The 22,452-nt window shown below is 44.1% G+C and overlaps 2 protein-coding genes across 2 annotated transcripts; both read left to right on the top strand.

Annotated features, from left to right (window-relative positions):
• Positions 1 to 3,396: 3,396 nt before the first annotated feature.
• Positions 3,397 to 8,610, top strand: LOC129346570 (lysozyme C, milk isozyme-like). Its single transcript, XM_055003910.1, has 4 exons — positions 3,397 to 3,535; positions 5,736 to 5,897; positions 7,604 to 7,682; positions 8,550 to 8,610. Exons 1-4 carry the CDS (start codon positions 3,397 to 3,399, stop codon positions 8,608 to 8,610), a joined length of 441 nt encoding a protein of 146 aa, XP_054859885.1.
• Positions 8,611 to 19,635: 11,025 nt separating this feature from the next.
• On the top strand, positions 19,636 to 20,586 carry LOC129346494 (olfactory receptor 10J1-like). Its single transcript, XM_055003840.1, has one exon. The coding sequence runs from the start codon at positions 19,636 to 19,638 to the stop codon at positions 20,584 to 20,586; it is 951 nt and encodes a 316-aa protein (XP_054859815.1).
• Positions 20,587 to 22,452: the final 1,866 nt, after the last annotated feature.

Here is a 22,452-nt window from a genome sequence, read left to right as displayed (position 1 = left end):
CTTTCCCTCTGCTCTGCCCCCCTCTGTGTTGACCCCGCTCTCCCTGCCTGGCCTCCTAGCCTCCCACTGGAGGGTGGGACTAGCTGGCCTCCACCAGCCCATTCTAACCCTCTGAGGCTTGGATGCTTCTCTCCCTCCCTCCTGAGTAGGTAGGTCCAGGCCCTGGGGGTCTGCTGGGGCAGCTGGGTGGCTGTCTCCTGGCTGTCTCCCGTCCTCTCCTCCAGGTAAGTCCGAGGGCTGTACCTCAGTGAAGGTGAACAAGGAACTGAGGCATAGTGAGAAGATAATGTAGGTATGACAATAAATAGTGAAAAAGAGCAATAAAACAGAAGTCCAGTAGCACCTTAAATGCCAACTAATTTTATTTTAGCATAAATTTTTACGAGTCAGAGCTCACGTCATCAGTTGAGTCACAAAAGCTTATGCTCAAATCTTATTAATCTTTAAGGTGCCGCTAAATTTTTTAAAAATGGTAATAGATATGGTAAAACATGGCAGACTATTTAATCAATGTAAACATATGAAAAATTGAATCTGTGGAATGTTGATATTGCAGAAAGAATCATACAGGATTATTTCATATGAATTGACTTGCTATAAAATCAGAGTCTTTTAGATGTAAGCAAAGGCCCCAGTTAAGGATTCGGACAGAATCCTATTGCCGTGGGACTCAAAATTCATGCTCTTTGGCTAGGGAAAGTATATATCTAATGGGTAATTTGTTTGCTACTGGCTGCAGCCAGGTGTGTGTTGCGCAAAAATGGAAAGCCAAAAAACCACCGCAGTCCAGGTTTAGAAAAATCTGGACAGTTGCCTTTCTATTAAAATGACATATTACACTAGAACAAAAGCAACTGTTAAGCAAGAAAACAGTGGCTTTTATTTAAAACATACTGCAATGATAGATCGTTGTATCTTTTTCTTTTATTGAAGAGACTGCAGTTACAATTTATTTGAAGTAAAATGTTTGTAGTAAATGTATTGCATGCATCCCCCCAAGTAAGATAAAAAGAGGTCTCTTTGTAATAAAACTGTAGCCAACCAATGTGAGCAGAATTGTCAAGGAACCAGAAAAGTGAAGCAGAAAATACTGGTTTTTTCCTCCCTATTTCTTGCAATCAGTCATAATTCAGAGCTTCAAGTTTCACCAGATGCTGATATTTGATCCAAGTTCCTCTCTATCACAACAACTGAAACTATGTTGAGATTATCTACATCTTGCTCTAAGGTTTCAAAGCTCTCAACTAAACTTTGATGGCTCTTACTCGGTCCCAACTTCTCAGTTTCCAATTTCTCAATATTCTTACCTTGCATTTCTAAATTCCTATGACCAAAACCCTTTCCCCCCAATATTTTTATCTTCTTCAACCCACACAGGACAGCCCCATACTAAGACCGTGATTCCAGTGCTGTGCCAATGTTGTTGTGGTGCCAGGGCAGTGCTGGTAGTGCTACTTGACATTCTAAGGCTGTTCCACAGAAGAAAAATAATTGACAACACCAAACATCAGACCACATCATGAGTGCACCAGAGTCCATAGCAACACCGGTGACACCCACCAATTGAGTAGTGAGTGACATCCTACCATAGTTTTATTTTATATTTGTAATCTGCTTTGAGCCCGCTTGCAGTGCAAGTGGAATATGAATATAATTAAATAATAAAATAATAATAATTCTGCTGGTGGCCTATGAGTGGCACACCTGGGCCTAGCCCATTAGCAGCAGCAGCCATGATCTCCTAAATGTAAAATCCCAGTCCTATTTATTTCTCTTATTCCTCCTGAGAAGACTAACAGAGCAATCCTAGGCAGAGTTACTCCAGTCTAAGCCCATTGATTTAAAGGGGTTTAGACTGGAGTAACTCTGTTTAGGATTGCACTGTAAGAATCCAATGTCCAATATCTCAAATTATTGTAATAAAACTAATTTTACGGATAAAGTGGCCATGGGAGTTCCATCTAACATGCTAAGCTACCCGGCACCAAAACCCAAGTTACGTCCAGAACTATATTATGCTCCTAGAGAAAGTGGATACTGGAGCCTTGACTTTAAGGTGCAGTGCCTGGAACTAATCGGAGGCTTCTTTCGATGTTTTATGAACTTTTACAATGTAACTCATTCAAGTAATTTATTTTGGAATCCATAATAGGATGAGAACAAGCAGACTGAACTTTTAACCCCAGAAAAATAGAAGTGTTATCGGTGAAGCCCAATAGGCATAGATAACGATAACGATAACGATAACGATAACGATAACGATAACGATAACGATAACGATAACGATAACGATAACGATAACGATAACGATAACGATAACGAAATTTATATACCGCCCTTCAGGACAACTTAATGTCCACTCAGAGAGGTTTGCAAAGTATGTTATTGTTATCCCCACAACAATCACCCTGTGAGGTGGGTGGGGCTGAGAGAACTCCTAGAAGCTGTGACTGACACAAGGTCACCCAGCTGGCTTCAAGCAGAGGAGTGGGGGATCAAACCCAGTTCTCCAGATTAAAGTCCTGCTGCTCTTAACCACGACACCAAACTGACTCTCTCCTGGTTGAATAACCTCCTGGTTGAATTGAGGATATATTTAAACCACTGCTCACACTTGATGCCTATGGATATCATGGTGCTCATGAACATCTTTCTGGGCATGCATTTCCTTCTCTCCTAAAGTAAAAAGCAAACCCTCATTTTCCTCCACCTCACTGGTGCAGGAGAAGCTTCAGAAGAGCTTAGAATCCATCAACTTTGTCTCTTCACTGAACATCCACTTAGAGCCAGCTGCCTCCATCAAAGGGTGATGGCTTGGATTGCAACCTCTCCATGTTTTGTGGTTGGCCTCAACTCCCACAACAGTGGTTTTGTGGTTGGCTGCATCCCACTATGGCAGCCGTTTTGTAGTGGTATGTACTAACTGTTCTCAAAATTCCAGAAGTGCCCACAAACTAGATCATGTTGTGGATCCCTTATCTAGACCATACTCCTGGAACCTCAGCAATCACAGGAGTTCCATGGCAAGAAAGTCAGATGGTAACCCAGTTATTACCACTTGTGAGATTCCATAACCCGATCACCTTCAATAGCGAGGCAGGAAATTATTTTGACATTAGCATCTTAAACGTTTTTCCCCTCTGACATGTTTTCATTCTTACAGTAAAATGGCTGTTTTTGTCCTATTTCTATTTTGGTTACTTCCTTTCCCAGCAAGGAGATAAACAGAAAATTCTTGTCAAATGGGTACCTTAAAAGGCCTCAGGAAATTTACCTGCTTTCTTCCTGCTCACCTGTAACATGCCAACCCACCATTTCTATTTCACAGTTTTGAGCTATAAAAAGCCAGTTGGGACCTGAGCAAAGCTTCATATCACCCTCCAGAGAGCTGAAGCGATGAAGACTCAGGCGCTTGTTACCTTCCTCTTCTTGCTCATCTCAGTGAATGAAGCCAGAGTGTTCAAGAGATGTGAACTGGCTACGATTCTGAGAAATGCAGGCCTGGATGGGTATTATGGCTACAGCCTGGGGAACTGTGAGTTGGCTATTCCTTTCTCTTTGTTTGCATTTTCATCTGCTCCTCCTCCCAATCATTTTTTAAAATTTTTACAGCAAGCGCTGATGTGCTTTCCTGGTGATTTCTAACAGCAGCGGTATATGGTGACTCTTTTCTCAACCACAATGGTGAAGAATTCCCTGTAGCATCACCGTCGCACCAGGTCTGATCCTATAGAGGAACTATGGCCAACCTTTATAGAAAAAGGAGTCCTTGGCTTGCTGATGGTGGACAGCCTCTTCGCTGGTCCACCCAAGTCATGAAAGTGGTGTACTTCTTCATGTTTGGGTTGGAGGAATGCACACTCATCAAGAAAATAAACGTCTTTTAAGACCAAAACACTGGAGAAAGTCAGGCCAGGCATTGCCATGGAAATTGATCTGGTCTGGTCACCTAATTGAACCCTTGTTTTCCTCAACCTAAGCAATTCCATCTCATGCTTGGTGCTTCTACTGTCCCTCTTTCATTACATCCATGGTATTCCATGCCAGGGATGGTTTAGATGGTTCCTAATTAGGTAGAAATATGAAGAATCAGAAAAATTCAGGGAAATCCCCCACGAGACGCTCAAGTTGTTGAATCCATTGTTAGAAGAAGGCACTGGCGATGTCTCTTGCTCAGGCCTTTAGGACTGCCGGCAGAGAAAATGAAAGGCAACAACCATAGAGTCTGTTAGATAGATAGGCTGCTATCAGTCTCCTTCCCGCCAGGGGAACTTCCTTCCCTTCTCTCCTTCTCTCTCTCTTTTTCCCTGCATGCACCAGAAGAGGCAACTTGGTGTCTCCTCCTGAAAGAAATAAAGCAGATGGCCTACTTATAATCTAATGCCATACTAGCCAGTTAGATCAGTTACTAGTTCTTTCTCTCCACTAAACTTATGTAAATATATTTCTTTAGACAAATAAACAGTTGTTGGTTCTGTAACTTGCATGAGAGGCTTTCAGCATGCAGTTTGTTTAGTTAGCGTGCCTATTACACATTTTCTATTTTCCACTAAGATGGTGGGGGCCCCAGGTTCAACCTGCCCCGCACTCCTTCCTTAGCAGTAGCTGTGGACTTATGTTCCAGCACCTGGATGGAGAGAACAGACTTCTAATCCCTGAAATCCTGGCAGCACCACTAAAATTTGGTCTTCTCCCAGAAAGCCGAGTAAAGACAGTCCTCTGCTGCCAACATACAAACATCTTCACAGGGGGACATGCATCTTTCAGTACTCAGGTCAAAGAGGTTGCCAATGCTTAGACTACTCCTTAGTCTACAACAAATTAGACATTTCCATTTCGCTGCTCTGCCAGCAACATATAATATACAGAAGTAATCTCAGTGAAAAAAGATGGTTGTTTGAAGGAGGGCCCTTTTATACTGGAACAAGACTGTAGTCTACTACAATGATTATTGTTGATATTGTGTTGCTTTTGCTGCATTATCTTTTACCTTTGCAATTCTGCTTCTGAATTGTTTACAATATACCTTTCCTTAGGCTGGTGGTAGTTTGCATTGTTTTCTGATTCTGTCATTCCAGTCCTCTGAAATTGTTAAATGGATGCCTTATGCCGTATGAATGCGTTTTTCAAATTCTGTAATACACCTTGGGTCTCAGAGCTAAGGTACAAGAGACGAATTACACGAGGAGGAGCACATGAAGGGAGTCGCAATGTTAGCCGGGAAGCTGAGTTTTAAAAGAGATTGGAAGGCTTTGTCAATTTCCCCTCTCTACAGAGCCAGGGAGATCTCTGCTCAGAGGGCTTGTCAATTTCCTCTTTGCCTCCTAGAAGGGGAGGTGAAACTGACAGAGCCTTCCGGAGGCTAAGAGGAAATTAGCAATTTCCCTGTCTCTCTAGAAAGGGGAAATTGACAAAGCCTTACCATCTCTTTTAAAACTCAGCTTCCCGGCTAACATTGTGACTCCCTTCACGTGCTCCTCCCCCTGTAATTCGTCTCTTGTAGCTTGGCTCTCAGTGAGAAAGGAAGGTTATGAATGAATAAATGAATGAAAATGCCTTAGTGTTAAACTTTTAATTTTTTTTTAAAATACTTTCCCTGGAGTTTTCAAAAAGTGATTAAATCATTGCCTTTTTCTATTTCAGAATATTAGCAATGGTTTCAGATGGTTTCTAAAAACTGAATATATTTCTCCCATTACACTCCCTCCAGTATTTGCCTGCTTTGTTTCTTCCAGGGCTCTGTATGGCTTATTATGAAAGCAATTTCAACTCCAGGGCTGTGGGGCGACCCAACAGCGATGGCAGCAGGGACTACGGGATTTTTCAGATCAACAGCCGTTGGTGGTGCTCCAATGGACAGGGTAGAACGGCCAATGCTTGTCACACCTCCTGCAGCAGTGAGTAACTTGTTACCATTAGACCAGCTAGCTAAAGATCAGTGAAATTCTCCAAGCACACTGGGGCTGTTGTGAAGGAGAGCAACAGTCCTTCTTTCTCTAATTCCAATTCTCCTCTCCTACATGATTCCCTCATCTGGCATCTCCTCTTCTCAACTTAACCTCTTTTCTCCATCTTCCTCTCCAGCCATGAGACCCCTTCTTGGAAATGCAAAGAATTCACAGGGGCCCGATGCACTGCTTCCTGTGTCTCCCACCCCATTCAGTCTGTGGATTGGGATGTGGGGGTGTGACACAGTAAATGCATTGCTGCCTTTTTCTCACCTCTTCTGCATTGAGGAGGTTGGGAGCAGGGCCGTTTTATTCATAAGGCTGACTAGGCCAAAGCCTAGGTCAGGGCTGTATTATTCATAAGGCTGACTAGGCCGAAGCCTAGATCAGGGCCATAAGGTTGACTAGGCCAAAGCCTAGGTTAGGGCTGTATTATTCATAAGGCTGACTAGGCCAAAGCCTAGGTCAGGGCTGTATTGTTCATAAGGCTGACTAGGCCGAAGCCTAGATCAGGACCATAAGGTTGACTAGGCCAAAGCCTAGGTTAGGGCTGTATTATTCATAAGGCTGACTAGGCCAAAGCCTAGGTCAGGGCTGTATTGTTCATAAGGCCAATTAGGCTGAAACCTAGGTCAGGGCCATATTATTCAAAAGGCTGACTAGGCCGAAGCCTAGGTCAGGGCAGTATTATTCATAAGGCTGACTAGGCTGAAACCTAGGGGCTATGCAGGGACTAGGGGCCTGTCAATTTGTTTTGCTGAGGCACTGTTACCTGCACCCTAAGGCTCCAATGGATAAAGGCACTCTGTGCCATAGCAATATGTGTACATATATATTTATCTATCTGTATACTTTCATAAGTATATACGAATAGAATTCTTCAGGAGACCCTCAAAATGGATATAGGGCTATGTACTACAGTCTAGTACCTACCATACCAGGGTCATGCTGTCAGCTGTAGTGGGGTGAAATACTGAAGTGCTGGAGGGGGCCCAAAATACTTGCAAGCCTAGGGGCCCAGACATGGATTAATATGGTCCTGGTTGGGAACAACAACATTCGATTTATATACTGCTCTTCAGGACTTCATGCCCACTCAGAGCAATTTACAATGTGTGTTATTATCAGGGCTTTTTTTCAGCTGGAATGTGGTGGAACAGAGTTCCGGCACCTCTTGAAAATGGTCACATGGCCAGTGGCCCCGCCCCCTGATTGCCAGACAGCTGGTATGGAGAGCAATCTAAACTCCCCTCTGTCTGGAGATCAGGGGGTGGGGCCACTGGCCATGTGATCATTTTTTCCGAGGGTGATTTAAACTTTAAAAAACTTTCCCCTTGTTCCAGCTGATCCAAAGTGATGTCATTGAGAATCCTGAGTTCCACCACTGAGTTCCACCACCTCTTTTCCCAGAAAAAAAGCCCTGGTTATTACTATCCCCATAACAAATCACCCTGTGTGGTGGATGGGGCTGAGAGAGCTCTGGAAGAGCTGTGAGTGATTAACTCAAGGTCACCTAGCTGGCTTCAAGGGGAGGAGTGAGGAATCCATCCCAGTTCTCCAGATTAGAGATTACTGACTGATTATTGTGATGGTTGTAAAGAATCCCTCATTAACAGTCCCTAATAATCTCTGTTTTCTGGCAAATCTTTTGGCAGATTTTGTGAATGATGACATCAGTGATGACATTGAGTGTGCGAAGAGAGTTGTTCGTGACCCCAACCGGATGGGTGCCTGGTGAGTCTGTCTTTATTTAGCATCTCTTGGTATCAGGAAGACACCAATTCTAAAAACAAGCGCTCACAAATTAAAACATTTTTTTAAAAAAATAATGCTTAGGTGGGACAAATTAGTGCTCATGGTAGGTAGTGCAAAAATGGCCCCAACCTGATTGAAACAGACTGGGGTAAAGAGACTGAAAGAAAATGGGGGGAGCACAGATGTCAAGGTAAGAGCCCCGTGGCGCAGAGTGGTAAGCTGCAGTACTGTAGTCCAAGCTCTGCTCATGATCTGAGTTCGATCCTGGCGGAAGCTGGGTTCAGGTAGCCGACTCAAGGTTGACTCAGCCGTCCATCCTTCCGAGGTCAGTAAAATGAGTACTCAGTTTCTTGGAGGTAAAATGTAGATGACTGGGGAAAGCAATGGCAAACCACCCCATAATAAAAAGTCTGCCAAGAAAACATCGTGATGCGACGTCCCCCTATGGGTCAGTAATGACTCGGTGCTTGCACAGGGGTCTGCCTTTACCTTTTTTTTTTTTACACGTCAAAATTGATCTAAAGTAATTGTGAGTGTTTCTGGAAATGGAAACCTTGCAGAAAGATGGGAAGGGGAAAAGGGAAGGGAAGGTTGCATACTGATTACCAGCCTTGCTCAGCAATGCAAGGGTTAAAGAGCATGGACCCTAGTTCCTATATAGCCAAGATAGGGGCTCAAAGAGTCAAACACATTGATAATAAGTTTCAGGCATGCTAAATGAGTGAAGGAATAACTGATGCTTCACGCAGGAATTTTCTAAATTTCTCAAGAGGCAAGCCAACTTATCTGTAGCTATCAAAGGAACAGCTGTGCGATTGTGTGTATTTTCTTTTCTCTCTTTTTTAGGGTAGCTTGGAGGAAACACTGCAAGGGACGAAATCTCTCGGGGTGGACTGCAGGCTGCTAACTCCGCATTCCACTATTCTCAATAATATCCCAGCACTTCTCTAACTATCCTTCTAGTTAAATGCTACTTCTCTTTATTCCAATCAAAATCTTTTCTTCAAAAGCAATTGCAATTTGAACCTTGTGATCTTGGTGGGGGAGACGGCCTCCTTTGCACATGAAAGAGGGAAAGTTGTTTGCAGTGTGTCTGGGAGGGCAGGGGATCCTTGATCTGGTTTGGGTATTCCGGATTTCTCTTCATGAAAATCTTCAATAAATTGTGCAGATGATCATCACATTCCTTCTGTCTGATAAATGTGTGTGTAGATATGGGTTCATATGTGTAGCTATGTAGATGCGACATCTTCCCATGGGTCAGTAATGACCCGGTGCTTGCACAGGGGACTACCTTTACCTTTACCTTTAGATATGGGTCTGGTGCAGCCCATTTAGTGGCAGTGACTGAACCTTTCCTGACCATGTGGACCACCTTTCTAACCTTCTTCTAATTTTAAAGTCCATGGCAGAATCACCCCACTGCTTTGCATCTTTTTGACAATAATGAGGCTGGTGCCCTGGCAAAGAATACGCAACACATTGGATGTAAAGGGCTGCATCTTTTTTTGATTAAAGCCGTGGACAATAATTAAACATCAGAAAAATGACATTATGTAAGGGTTCTTCCCATTTACCATTGTAGCACAGAGTGATAAGCTGCAGTACTGTAGCCCAAGCTCTGCTTACAACCTGAGTTCGATCCTGGAGGAAGCCGGGTTCAGGTAGCCGGCTCAAGGTTGACTCAGCCTTCCAAGGTCAGTAAAATGAGTGTAGATGACTGGGGAAGGCAATGGCAAACCACCCTGTAAAAAGTCTGCCAAGAAAACGTCATGATGCGACATCCTCTCCATGGGTCAGTAAAACGACTCGGTGCTTGCATAGGGGTCTACCTTTACCTTTAACTTATACCGTCCCATTGTAATTTCTGCTTAAGGTGACAGCAATATGAGCAGCACTAGACAGACAGACGGGCAGGGCAGGGCAGGGCAGGGCAGGGCAGGGCAGGGCAGGGCAGGGCAGGGCAGGGCAGGGATAGATTAGATTAGATTAAAGCCATTGGAACATTGGCCAGCCATAGGGCCACTGCATCGAAGGGATGTCAGATGATGTGCAGCCATCAGGATGTAGCCAGACAGCCCCTGCCACCCAGGGGGAAGCCTGCAATGGCCTGCCCAGGTGTGCACCCTTCAGCTTCGCCCTAGATCCCTTAAGGGGACCCCCAAAGAGGCTGGGTGAGCTGCCCATCCCCAGTGGATCCAGCCCGATGCCTTGTTGTGACTAGCCATCCCCTCACCGCTGTGACCCAGGAGAGGGTAGGCAGGAAAGTCCTGATGACTCCTCTGCCACCTGGACAATGGCGTGGTGACCACGTGGGTTGCCCAGAGGAAGAGCCTGCCTACCTATCACTCCTCCCTCTGTGCCCTCCATTCCTCCTTCACCTCCACACCAGCCTCGCCCCTGATGCAATCTTGCCCACTGGTAAATCAGCATGCTTCGTTCGTCTTTGTACAAAAGACCAGTGCGGCCGGATAAGACTTAATTGTCATCAATGCCAATCCACCTCCCTAAAACTCACCATAAACTGCATGCCACCAGGAATCTTGTTTCCTCAACTCCTAAGGAGTTTTAAGGAGCCTGCTACAGATGCTCCTAGAAGTCGGGGATTGCTCTGAAGGCTTCCCGGCATCAAGGTTTCAAAGAAATCAAGGCATCAATTTTGGCATCATGTTGCCTTCAGTGCTAGTCTCAGAATCTTCCTAACTGGAAATCAGACAAGACATCAACAGTGCTGTAATTGATGCCAAGTATGTGCTGAACAATAAACATGTTAATTTTTAAACACTGCAATATGAAAAGCCAGTTTGGTGTAGTGGTTAAGAGCAGCAGGACTCTAATCTGGAAAACCAGGTCTAATTCCCCACTCCTCCGCTTGAAGCCAGCTGGGTGACCTTGCGTCAGTCACAGCTCTCTCAGAGCTCTCTCAGCCTCTCCCACCTCACAGGGTGATTGTTGTAAGAAAAATAACAACATATTTTGTAAACCGCTCTCAGCGGGTGTTAAGTTGTCCTGAAGGGCGATATATAAATGGAATATTATTATTAAAACCCTAACACACCAAAACTTAAATTTAGCATTGGGATTACCATATGCACACAGTAACCATGAATGGAAAGAATTTCAGAAATGTCAGGACATTAGATCTGTGCCATTTCTGAGAAGCGGTGGTGGTTCCTGTAGACCTGGGGCGGGGGGTTCAGAGGGCTACATGCATGCAGTCCACAACACTTATGACATCTGGGAATCCTGTGAAGGAGACAAATCCAGTACAGATGGGGCCACCTCAGCCTCCTCTGACTCTCGAAATTTTACACTCTGAAAATCTTGTCAGTCTCGAAGATGCTACTGGACTCAAATCCTGCTGACCCAAATCAAGTTTACTCACAGTCTCACTCAGGTCTATGCAGGGGTCATTTCGTAGAAAAAGAGCTGGAGGAGCTCATTAGCATAACTCATTAGCATAACTCATTAGCATATGCCACCCCCCCCTTGTGTGTGTCATTGGCAAAACTGATTTGCATATACCACACCCCCTGACATCACCTATCCTGGCTGTTTTGGACCCATCCAGGGCAGAAATTGGACCCAAAATAGCAAAAAGGGGCTGAAAATGGCTGAAAAGGGGCTCAAAATCATCAGGATCGGGATGCTGCTGAGTGGGAGAGTGATCCACCACCCGTCAGAGGCCCGATCCGGGCCGTTTCAGCCCCAATCCAGGCTGAAACAGGCCCAAAATGGCCGAGAGTCAGGTGGGCAGGGCCACCTGACATGTGACCTCTTTTGGGGAACTACCGGAACTGCGTTCCTGTGCGTTCCCCCTTGAAATGAGCCCTGGGTCTATGCAATGGGGCTTATTCTTATGAAAGTGTTCATAGCATGGCACTGTCCTAAGCAAAGTAATATCCATTTAAGCCTCAAGCGGACTTAAAGGGTTACAACTATTTATGATTGCATCGTTAGAGGCGATTATGCGGTTTTGCACCATTTATGTGAAATGGACACAATAACTTTGAAAAGTGTGTGTGTATTTTCAATGAACTATCATATAAATGTGCTTTTATGCAATCCTTCTAGAGATGAGAAATGCTCTATAATATATTTTAAACAACAAATCACCTCTGAGGAACAAACTATGTGAGATGTGGTCAAGTGGAGTGCAAGAGGACAGCAAGTGAAGAGGGAGGAATGCATATGAGTGCGTTCACTTGCCGTTCAAGTGTCATTTGTCACTTGTAGTGTGGCCCTCAGGTTCATGTACGTTATACCCTCTTCCTACACCAGCATAGCCCTTTCTTAGGGGCTAGGCCTGAAACCAAATTTCAAAATCGCTATGAAAAGAAACTATTGTAAAAAGAGAGGCTTTCTCAGGTTCATTTCTCACAGTGAAAAAATAAAATACAAACGGGTATATTGAAACTGAAGCATAATGATTTTGAAATTTGGTTTCTAATCACCTTTCTTTCCAAGGGGAACCTAAAATAGCTTACATCATTCTCTCCTTTGTTTTATCCTCACTACAACCCTGCAAGGTAGGTTCGGCTGAGAGTTTGTGGCAGGGTCAAAGTTAGCCAGCAATCTTCTGTGGCAGAACGGGGCTTTGAAACGGGGCCTCCCAGATCCCAGTCCAACACTCTAACCACTACACATCATCAAGGGCCTTCTTTGTGATTAATTTTCAATGGATTGCACCCATATGCTTACTTGAAGCAAATCACAACTAGTTGTTTTTTATCCCCCTGACACTGCATAGAAACTAACTATTGACCCTATCTAAATGGTGTTCAGAAACATTATTTCTTTCTGTACAATGTTCCTAGACATAGACGTTCTGCAGAAGAGAGTTACATGGGGAGCAGAGCTGTATTCCCAGAGTGAGGAAGATCAACAATAGTCCTGATGCAACATTGTCCACGGAAGCCACAAGGGTAGGGTCGCTGGGACCCAAAGCTGATATTTACCACCAGTCAGAGAGTTTCGGCAGCTTGGATATCTCTCCCGAGGTCTGGCAAGTCATCATTATTCCAAAACATTTGAATGAATCCAAAAATTCATCCTTTGAGTATTGTTTTGCTTGTAAACTGCATGATTTCTCAGCAGGTGGATTCTATAATTCCACTCACCTTGTATATTTGGCCACAGATGACACACCGTTTCCCAGGGCGCTAGGAGGTAAGGTCTGTTTTCTGTGTTCTGAATCTCCTCTGCCAACCAGATTTCATTGCAAAATTCTGAGCTCGGAATCTCCAAATTTCATCAGTAGGCTTTAAAAAAAAATAACATCAGGAACCATTGCAAAATATGATCCTCTGATATAGCCTACTGGTAGAGAATGGCATTTTGGAATGTTCCCCCACGTTTTTAAAACGTGTTTTTCTAATTACTTCCTGTAAATAGAAAACCAGCACAGCAAGCAAAGAGTGGAGGTAGAAGATATCACACTGTGTTAGCTTTCTGTTTGCATGGAGTTTTATATGTGTGTGTGTGTGTTATGTGCTGTCAAGTCGCCTCCAACCTGTGGTGACCCTATGAAAGAAAGATCTCCAAAACATCCTATCATTAACAGACTTGCTCAGATCCTGCAAACTGGAGGACGTGGCTTCTTTGATTGAGTCAAGCCATCTCGTTTTAGGTCTTCCTCTTTTCCTACTGCCTTCCACTTTTCCTAGCATGATTGACTTTTCCAAAGAGTTTTGTCTTCTCATGATGTGAGCAAAGTACGATAGCATCAGTTTTGTCATTTTAGCTTCTAGGGAGAATTCGGGCTTGATTTGATTTTGATAGATCACATTTAAAATTAGAAGCCACCAACTACAGTCTACACTAGTAAATCCATTCTACCACTTCATTCTTCAACATGTGTCAACCAGGCATAAATCTGGTGACCAAAGCTAGAGGTAGTGGAGAAAAAATGTCATTTTTCTTTAATAGTGTCTTAATCTATGGAAGATGTGGGTAGCTAAAGTTCCTCATAGCATGCAAATAAAAACATCACCCAGTAATCAATATCCCATTAAACCTCTGTTAAAGGAATAGGATATTCCTGTGGACAAGCCTAACACTTTGCCTAGTTTCACCTCTGGTAAAAACATTTGACAGGCTTTTGTATTGTTTCCAAAGCTGCAAAATCTGTTTAATTAGAGATGAATCAGAGACATGTATGAATATATCATATACAGTGGAGCCTCTTTCAAAACACTATCAGTCCATTAAAAGATATTATCAAGCTTTACATTATATGCTACAAGTCCCTTGTCCAACTGTATGCTTCCATATTAGTTCACTGGATTGGAGAAGATATATTGTCTTTCAGTCCTAGCCAATGATTCCAAATCTAAGATTGTAATATTCACCCACCCTGACCTGGATAGCCCAGGTGAGGCTGATCTCATCAGATCTCAGAAGCTAAGCAGGGTTGGCCTTGGTAAGTAACTGGATGGGAGACCTCCAACGAAGACCAGGGTCGCAGAGGCAGACAATGGCAAACCATCTCTGTTAGTATCTTGCTAGGGGTCACCGTAAGTCAGCTATGACTTGAGGGCACTCTCCACCACCCATATTGACTCAGCTTGCAAATATATTGAAAAATTTGCTGAGCTACAATGAGTTTTGAATTTGCTCATAACATTGATGTTAGATGTGTGGGCAATGTGTGCAGTTATCCCGATCTAAATTACTCACACACCCTTGCCTGCTGTTAACCTCACAATTTTTTCCACTGTGGTTCTAACAGCATTGGGTAGTGACGGTTTAAATTGGAAAAATGCTTAATTCACCTCATGCAGAATATCTCATACTTGTTGCAAAGTAAAAATACAACTATTGGGAGATCAAATTCAGACTTTCCACATTTCACATAGTTTGATCCTCAGATGTGATTTATTTTTTTAAAATATAGTACATTTCTCATTTCCAGAAGGATTGCATAAAAGCACGTTTATATGATAGTCCATAAAAAAGAAATAAAAGGCTAAAACCAAACAAGACATTTAGCAAATTCAGTAGCGAAAGAGAATGTAATTGAAAAACAGCTCTCTGGTCCAGGGGTTTTGGAGAGCAATAAAATGGTATTTTAGTTCTGTGTTCAAATTTGTTTAATGAGTAATCTGTTGATCTAGTTTATTGATTTTTTCTCCACCCCCTTTGCAAGGCCTAAAGTGCAGTCAGGACTGCAAAACCAAATGGAAATTTTCATGAGAAAAAAATGTGACTTGCAAATCTGCACGTTTCACCTTCTCTAACATAAAGCTTTTTTTAATTAGTAGAAGCAGAAAAGTTTATTGTATTCAGCCATAGGCCATTCATAAACAACAAACAAAACAGAAACAGAAAACAGATCGCATAAATCTTTCGCCTTTTTTAAATAGCGAGAGATCCACACATTCTTCTGACTGTCATGAGATGTAAATACAATAATCAAAAGTGGAGAAATCATGGGATGGATATGTTGGAAACAGCAATGTCTGGTGTACAAGAAGGAAGAAGAGAATACGACCCTACCAAACAGGGATCAGTTAGATAAGAAAGTGAGGAAAGCCCCTCTCTTCTCTATCAAGAGGCATTTCCTTATCTTGTCTCCTCTTGGGCTAAACAGGACAATATCCTCCTCCTTCTCTCTCCTAGCAGAGGACACACTCTCTACTATGCAGTCAGACAGCCATCATCTATCTTCCACACACATTGAATAATGCACTTTCAATGCACTTTAGTTATCCTTTAGAAGTGGATTTTTTGTTCCACACATGGAAAATCAGTTACAAATGTGCACTAAAGCGTATTGAAAGTGGATTATTTAACGTGTGTGGAAACGGCCTCTATCTCTCCTCTTTACTTTCTGATATGCAGTTCCTAAATAAACTCTTTTACACCTTTTATCAGTACTGACTAACTACCGCTGCTTTATTTACCGCTCTGCCAACAGGATATACATGGGTGAACTAAGTAAATGCTTTGTACTTAAACTGTGCCACACTTGCCAAAAAAATGGATGCTGCTACTCTAAAGGAATATAATGTACAGTTTTAAACACATGACTATGACTCCTTTGTATTCATGATTTCAGATGCGGTACCTCAGAAAACGGACAAATGAGAGATCAGTCAGCTTCTGTCACAGAATAAGCAGTGCTGTATGAGTCAAGATTTTAGTAAGAAGTTTAATATACTATATGCTTTTGAAATTAAGGAATTTGGGGCATGTTATACAGTTGTCTAATGCTTGAAAATGCTGTTCATTATAAACTCTAGGCAATTCGTCCCCTCAGTCTGAAATCTGACACAATCTATTTACTGAGTGATGTAATCAGGCTAAATTTCAAGGGGGGGAGGGAATCTGTTTTAAATTAGCTGCTAAGAAAACTTACGTTAACATGTCTTGTGTTTGCAGCTGTAGAAGTCTGTGATGCTTTTTATGTGTGTAAAAATTTCTCCTTTTAAAAACTGCTTTCCGGTTTAAACTCTGTCAAATTTTTAGAAATAGTTTAGCAGTCTGTAAGTCCATACAAGGTGCAGTGCTTTCCCAATATGCTACTTATAATAAGGGCTTTTTTTCTGGGAAAAGAGGTGGTGGAACTCAGTGGTCGAACTCAGGACCCGACAATGATGTCACTTTGGGTCAGCTGGAACAAGGGGGGAGTTTTTAAAAGTTTAAATCGCCCTTGGTGAAAATGGTCACATGGCTGGTGGCCCCACCCCCTGATCTCCAGACAGAGGGGAGTTTAGATTGCCCTCCACGCAGGGGGAGGGATCACCGGTCATGTGACCATTTTCAAGAGGTGCCAGAACGCCGTTCCACCGCGTTCCTGCTGAAAAAAAGCCCTGCTTATAATGTAATACCATGCAGAGGCATTTCAGTCTAAGCCTACTGAAATCAATGCTCTGTGCTGTTAGTGTACTAACTGTGCTGGCAGGAAATCAACAAGTTCTTCTCTAGCCATTTGCTACCCTCATAATTAATCAATTGCAGCCTGGGCCATTCAGAAAAGCACATTTCTACCTCTGGAGCATCAGCTGCAATAAGTATATTGGGAAGAATTCCATAGATGGGACATCCATAATTGCTCGCAACATGCAATATCAATTAATTTCTGACTCATCCATAAAAGTGCTTCCCTGCAAGTTCCTTCAATGAGTTATTGACCAGAGGTCTGTATTACATAAATCGGCAGTCATGCAGCTGCTATTGGCTCTTGTCTCATTTCCGTAACTTAGCATTATATTATTCATAGCAGATCTCTATGAGTCTGAAAGTCAGCAGGAAGAGTTGCCAGTCTCTTCCTCAGTATGCATGTAACAAATCACCATGCCAACACACTGAGGGCCAAGCTACACATGACAAATGACACTTGAACAGCAAGTGGATTGAGTGGAGGGCAAGTGAACAGGGAGAAATACACTTGCCATTCAAGTGTCATTCGTCATGTGTAGCTTGGCCCTCAGTATTTTTCCTATGCCATATGCGAATTTATATTTATGCATCTATTTATTGATGAAGAAAAAGAAGAGTACTGTTAGATAATTGTAGCATGTTTTTGAACACTATGCGGCTATCCCAGCCAGCGGCAATAGCTGCTCAGGCCGGTGACTGCTCCTTTGCCTCCTCGGAAGGAGGACGGCATATGGTGCACCTGGCATATGGGGATTTTTATGGGGGCGGAGTTTGCAGCCTTAATAGGCTTCTCCGCCCCCTTGCGCTAAGTCGCGCCTCGTGCTTGGCCCACCCACCTCACCCTATTGCAGTGCAGGATTAGCAGGTTGCCTTTTGGGGGCCAGGTAGGAATTTCTCTCTCCTTGTCTCTGATTTGGCACTAGGGATAGGAGGTTTTTTTGCCTGCCTTGCACTGTGAGATGGAGGGGGTAATTGGCATGGTGGGTCCGAGGTAATTTCCCTGGTGGCAGGATTTAAGTTAGGGGAACATTTGAGCGGGCCGGTAAGCACCCTTGGCACCTCCTCATTGGTGGGGAATTAGGGTCTGTCAGGAGTGGCTGGCTGCTGTACAGCCCAGTTGCGAGGACAGACGCCCTGGTGGGGATCCCCTGGACAAACCAGTCTCCCCCTGCTGCTGTACGGTTGGGTGGGGGAGCTTTAAAGGGGTGAACCACTTCACCTGGCCAGGCCAGGTCCCAGCCATTGGATGGATGGCTTGCACACAGGGCAGCAGGTGACTCTCCAGGACAGGTCGGGGCGGGGTCCAGGAGTCACCCCAAGGGCCCACCTGTACCGCTAGTTAGGCCCTTGCCGTAGTTGATGTTTAATTGTTGTATTTTAATAAAGTGGCCTATTTTAGAACCCAAATACTGTGTCTGCCTTTCATTCCGACTGAGGTGGCAAAGAGGACACCAACGTGCAAGGAGAACATGGAACAGAACTCTCGATAAGGTGGTGAATGGAAGATTGCTGCACAGAAGGGCTTTGGAGATTGCCTGAGTTCTGTTTGTTTCTTGTCCCACCCTTCTACTCTCACATGAGATTGTTCAACCCAGTAGCTGGCTTTCAGCATTGAATAAATTTCTTGAAGTGCTGGGGAAAGCTAGTTTGGTGTAGTGGTTATAAGAGACTCTAATCTGGAGAACTGGGTTTGATTCCCCACTCCTCCGCTTGAAGCCAGCTGGGTGACCTTGGGTCAGTCACAGCTTCTTGGAGCTCTCTTAGGCCCACCTACCTCACAGAGTGTTTTGTTGTGGGGATAATAATAACATACTTTGTAAACCACTCTGAGTGGGCATTAAGTTGTCCTGAAGGGCAGTATATAAATCAAATGTTGTTGTTGTTGTTGTTGTTGTTGTTGTTATTATTATTGCATCTTATATGTCAGAACAAAATTCACAAGGAATGTAGTGAGTGCCTGGGGGTTGGACCTGTAGAACTGATTCCAGACATTGATACGAGAGCAATTTGCCTTTTATGGATGTGGTAGGCAGAAGTTCATTAGGTGCGTTCCTGTAGTAAGTGTTTTGGACAGCTGCACCTGTTCTTGCTGAACATATTCTCTGAGCTCAGGGCGGAGCTGAAAGAATGAGGCAAAGTGTGGTTGCACTGAGACTAATTTGAAAATGAAGATAATACTTGACACAGTTAGGTCAGACATGCTGTGCCATTTTAATGGATCTGTGTAGTACATGTTCTTTGAACACCCTGATGTATCCTGTTGCAGCCACTTCTCTGGCACACCAGTCTTTATCCTTGTTCTTTGTCTCTTTACCTGAAATCATCCCTCACTGAGTAGATATGCAATATTCCATTAGCACCTTAATAACCAACTAGATTTCCAGGGTATGAGCTTTCGAGAGTCTGTGCTTCCTTCATCAGATATGAGAAGTGGAAAAAGGAAGGAGTCCTTATAATCCAGGTGGAGGGTGGGAGGGGCATTGGATATTAGAATGTCAGGAAGCTAGCTATAATACATGTTGTAATTAGTTGATAAAGCCTGGGTGTGAAGTGCAGAAAATTAGCATCTGTAATGTGGGAAAATTAGCATCTGTAATGATAGAAAAATCCTTATATCCCGATTCAGCCCTGGAGTTGTTCCATATTTGCAAACAAACCCAATGGTTCTTTATACTGTAAAGCATCATTTTTCTTTTACCACTGCTGGAAATAATGAATTAAACCACATCCAACCCTTAATTATGATGGGAAAATAATAAAGATGGATTGATCCCAGGTGCTTCAGGTTTTTCTTACATATATACCAGTTGGGCCTAGGGGCCCTAAGTTTAGCAGCCATCAGCACAGTTTCTTCTTCCCAGACATCATTTCTGCAATAAGAGGACAGGCTAGGGTTGCTAGCTCCATAATGGGAGATTCCTGGCGATTTGGGTGATAGTGGTGGAGCCTGGAGCCTGTCCGTCCTCCGTTGCTGTCTATTTCAACTTACGCTCTTTAATATTCATGTAGTTGTCTGTATCTTTTGTTATCTGCTCTGTAGGTCAAGGATATGGTCTATGAGCCTTCCACCAACTGGACCTTGGTGACTGAGTTCATCCTCCTGGGGTTCACCAACCACCCAGGCTTGGCTCACCTGCTGTTTGGACTCTTCCTTGTGATGTATGCGGTGACACTGGCAGGCAACGGACTCATTATGGCTGTGGTGTGGACTGACCCACTGCTCCACAGCCCCATGTATATCTTCCTGGGCAGCCTTTCCTGCTCTGAGACAGCCTATACTCTGGTGGTGATACCACGAATGCTTTGTGACCTGCTGGCGCCCCTCAGGCCTCTTTCCCTGGCCTCATGTGCCACACAAATGTTCTTCTTCGTGGCCTTAGGTGTGACCGATTGCCTGCTGTTGACTGCCATGGCATGGGATCGCTACGTGGCCATCTGTCGCCCACTGCGTTACGGAGCCCTCATGAGTCCTCAGATCTGCTGGGGCCTAGTTGTGAGCTCCCTCTGTGGTGGTTTCGTTTTCTCGTCTTTCCTCACCGGCATGATCTTCTCTTTGCCTTTTTGTTCACCCAACCGTATCCCTCATTTCTTCTGTGACATCCCCCCTGTTCTGAGCAGGGCTTGTCCCGGTTATGGATCCATTGAAGTCATTGTCCCGACTTTAGTGGCCATGATACTTATCATCCCGTTCTCCTTCATCATGCTTTCTTACGGCTGCATCTTGATCGCTTCCTTGCGCATGGGTTCAACTCAGCGATGCCACAAGGCCTTCTCCACCTGTGGAGCCCACTTGACAGTGGTCCTCCTACACTATGGGTGTGCCATCCTCACATATGCCAAGCCTAAAAGCAGCTACATGGAAGGGAAGGACCATATTCTTGCTGTGTCTTACACTGTTCTCATTCCCATGCTCAATCCCCTTATCTACACTCTAAGAAACAATGAAGTGAAGGGAGCCCTTCGGAAGGTGGTGAGCCGTGGCCTCTGTCACGACGGATAGTCTAACTGCTCTGGCAATGATGAACTCCAGTAGCAACAGTGAAGCAAATGTAGTCCTACTCAACCTTCCAAGTTTAAGACGACGCTAATTGCGTCAAGAAAGGATCAAGTAGGATCATTGGTCACCACGGGAATTTTTGGTCCATATGTATCAAGTACAATTGGGCTTAAAGTGGGAATAATCATAGAATCATAGGGTTGGAAGGTACCTCCAGGGTCATCTAGTCCAGCCGCCTGCACAATGCAGGAAATTCACACCTACTTCCCCTTCCCCCTACACACACCCTGGCTCCATGCTCAGATGGCAAAACACTGTCAGGATCCCTAGCTGAACTGGCCCGAGGAAAATTGCTTCCTGGTGGCGACTGGCATTGCCCCTTGGGAGTCAAACACTGTTTTCTCACTGTGGCACAAAGACAGCTAGTCTGAGAGAAGGCCCATGTCTTTCTTTGAAGCAAGCAGAAATAACTGAGTATTATTCTTAGCCAAGGATGTGAAGTGATCAACAGAGGGGGGAAAGAGGAAAACTGCCCTAGGGCCCCACAAAGCTGAGGGCTGCCAACACGTTGCCTGAGGCAAGTAGACAGACAAGTTTGTGTGTGTCTGTCCTTTTACCTTGACCATTAGGGCAGTGGCTGTTGAATAGGAAACATATTTGCCTAATGAATCAGTAGTCATGGTTATTAATGAATCTGTCATCATTAAATATAGATAGTATATGAATATATTTATACCAATCTGTCACATGCTTGTGGGGCTGAAGGAAGAGGACTCCATCAACAGAAACCCATCATCTTGTTCTTCCTTCTTTATACCTTCAGGGCCCTCTGTGACTGATTTATATACTGCCCTTCAGGACAACTTTACATCCACTCAGAGCAGTTTACAAAGTACACACCAAAACACGCTATGAGGTGGGTGGGGCTGAGGGAGCTCCTAGAAGCTGTGACTAGCCCAAGGTCACCCAGCTGGCTTCAAGCAGAGGAGTGGGGAATCAAACCTGGTTCTCCAGATTAGAGTCTTGCCACTCTTAACCACTTTCCTGGCCATCCACAAATGATGCAAAACCGAATTATTCAAAGAGGCGTTTTACACAGGGCCAAGCTACAAGTGACGAATGACACTTGAACGGCAAGTGGATTGAGTGGAGGGCAAGTGAACAGGAAGAAATACACTTGCCGTTCAAGTGTCATTCGTCACTTGTAGCTTGGCCCTCAGATAGGAGGGCTGTATTGTAGGGACGGGGTCTCAGATGCTTCACTAATGCATTAGGGACCATAGACTTCACCACTATGTTGCCTTATGTATTATCTGCTGCTTTAAATATTACTCCTATGCACTACTGTACTTCATGTTGTCTAATGTCAGTCCTAGAATTGATTATGTTATGTTTCATAGTAAAGAGTCCAGTAGCACCTTTAAAACTAATGAACTTTATTGTAGCATAAGCTTTCGAGAGCCACAGCTCTCTTCATCAGAGAGAGAGAGCTGTGGCTCTCAAAAGCTTATGCTACAATAAAGTTCATTAGTCTTAAAGGTGCTACTGGACTCCTTACTGTTTTGCTTCTACAGACTAACACAGCGAACTCCTCTATTCCGTTTCAGCCTTTCTTCTATTCAAGGCTTTTTTTCTGGGAAAAGAGGCAGTGGAACTCAGTGGGTCGCCCTCGGAGAAAATGGTCACATGGCTGGTGGCCCCGCCTCCTGATCTCCAGACAGAGGGGAGTTGAGATTGCCCTCTGTGCTGCTCGGCGTGGTGCGGAGAGCAATCTCAATTCTCCTCTGTCTGGAGATCAGGGGGCGGGGCCACCAGCCATGTGACCATTTTCAAGAGGTTCTGGAACTCTGTTCCACCGCGTTCCTGCTG

Source organism: Eublepharis macularius, chromosome 19 (genome assembly GCF_028583425.1).
Source record: "Eublepharis macularius isolate TG4126 chromosome 19, MPM_Emac_v1.0, whole genome shotgun sequence".
NCBI classification, from domain to species: domain Eukaryota; kingdom Metazoa; phylum Chordata; class Lepidosauria; order Squamata; family Eublepharidae; genus Eublepharis; species Eublepharis macularius.
The sequence above is the reverse complement of the archived record's forward strand: the minus strand, read 5'-3'. Positions and strand labels throughout refer to the sequence as shown.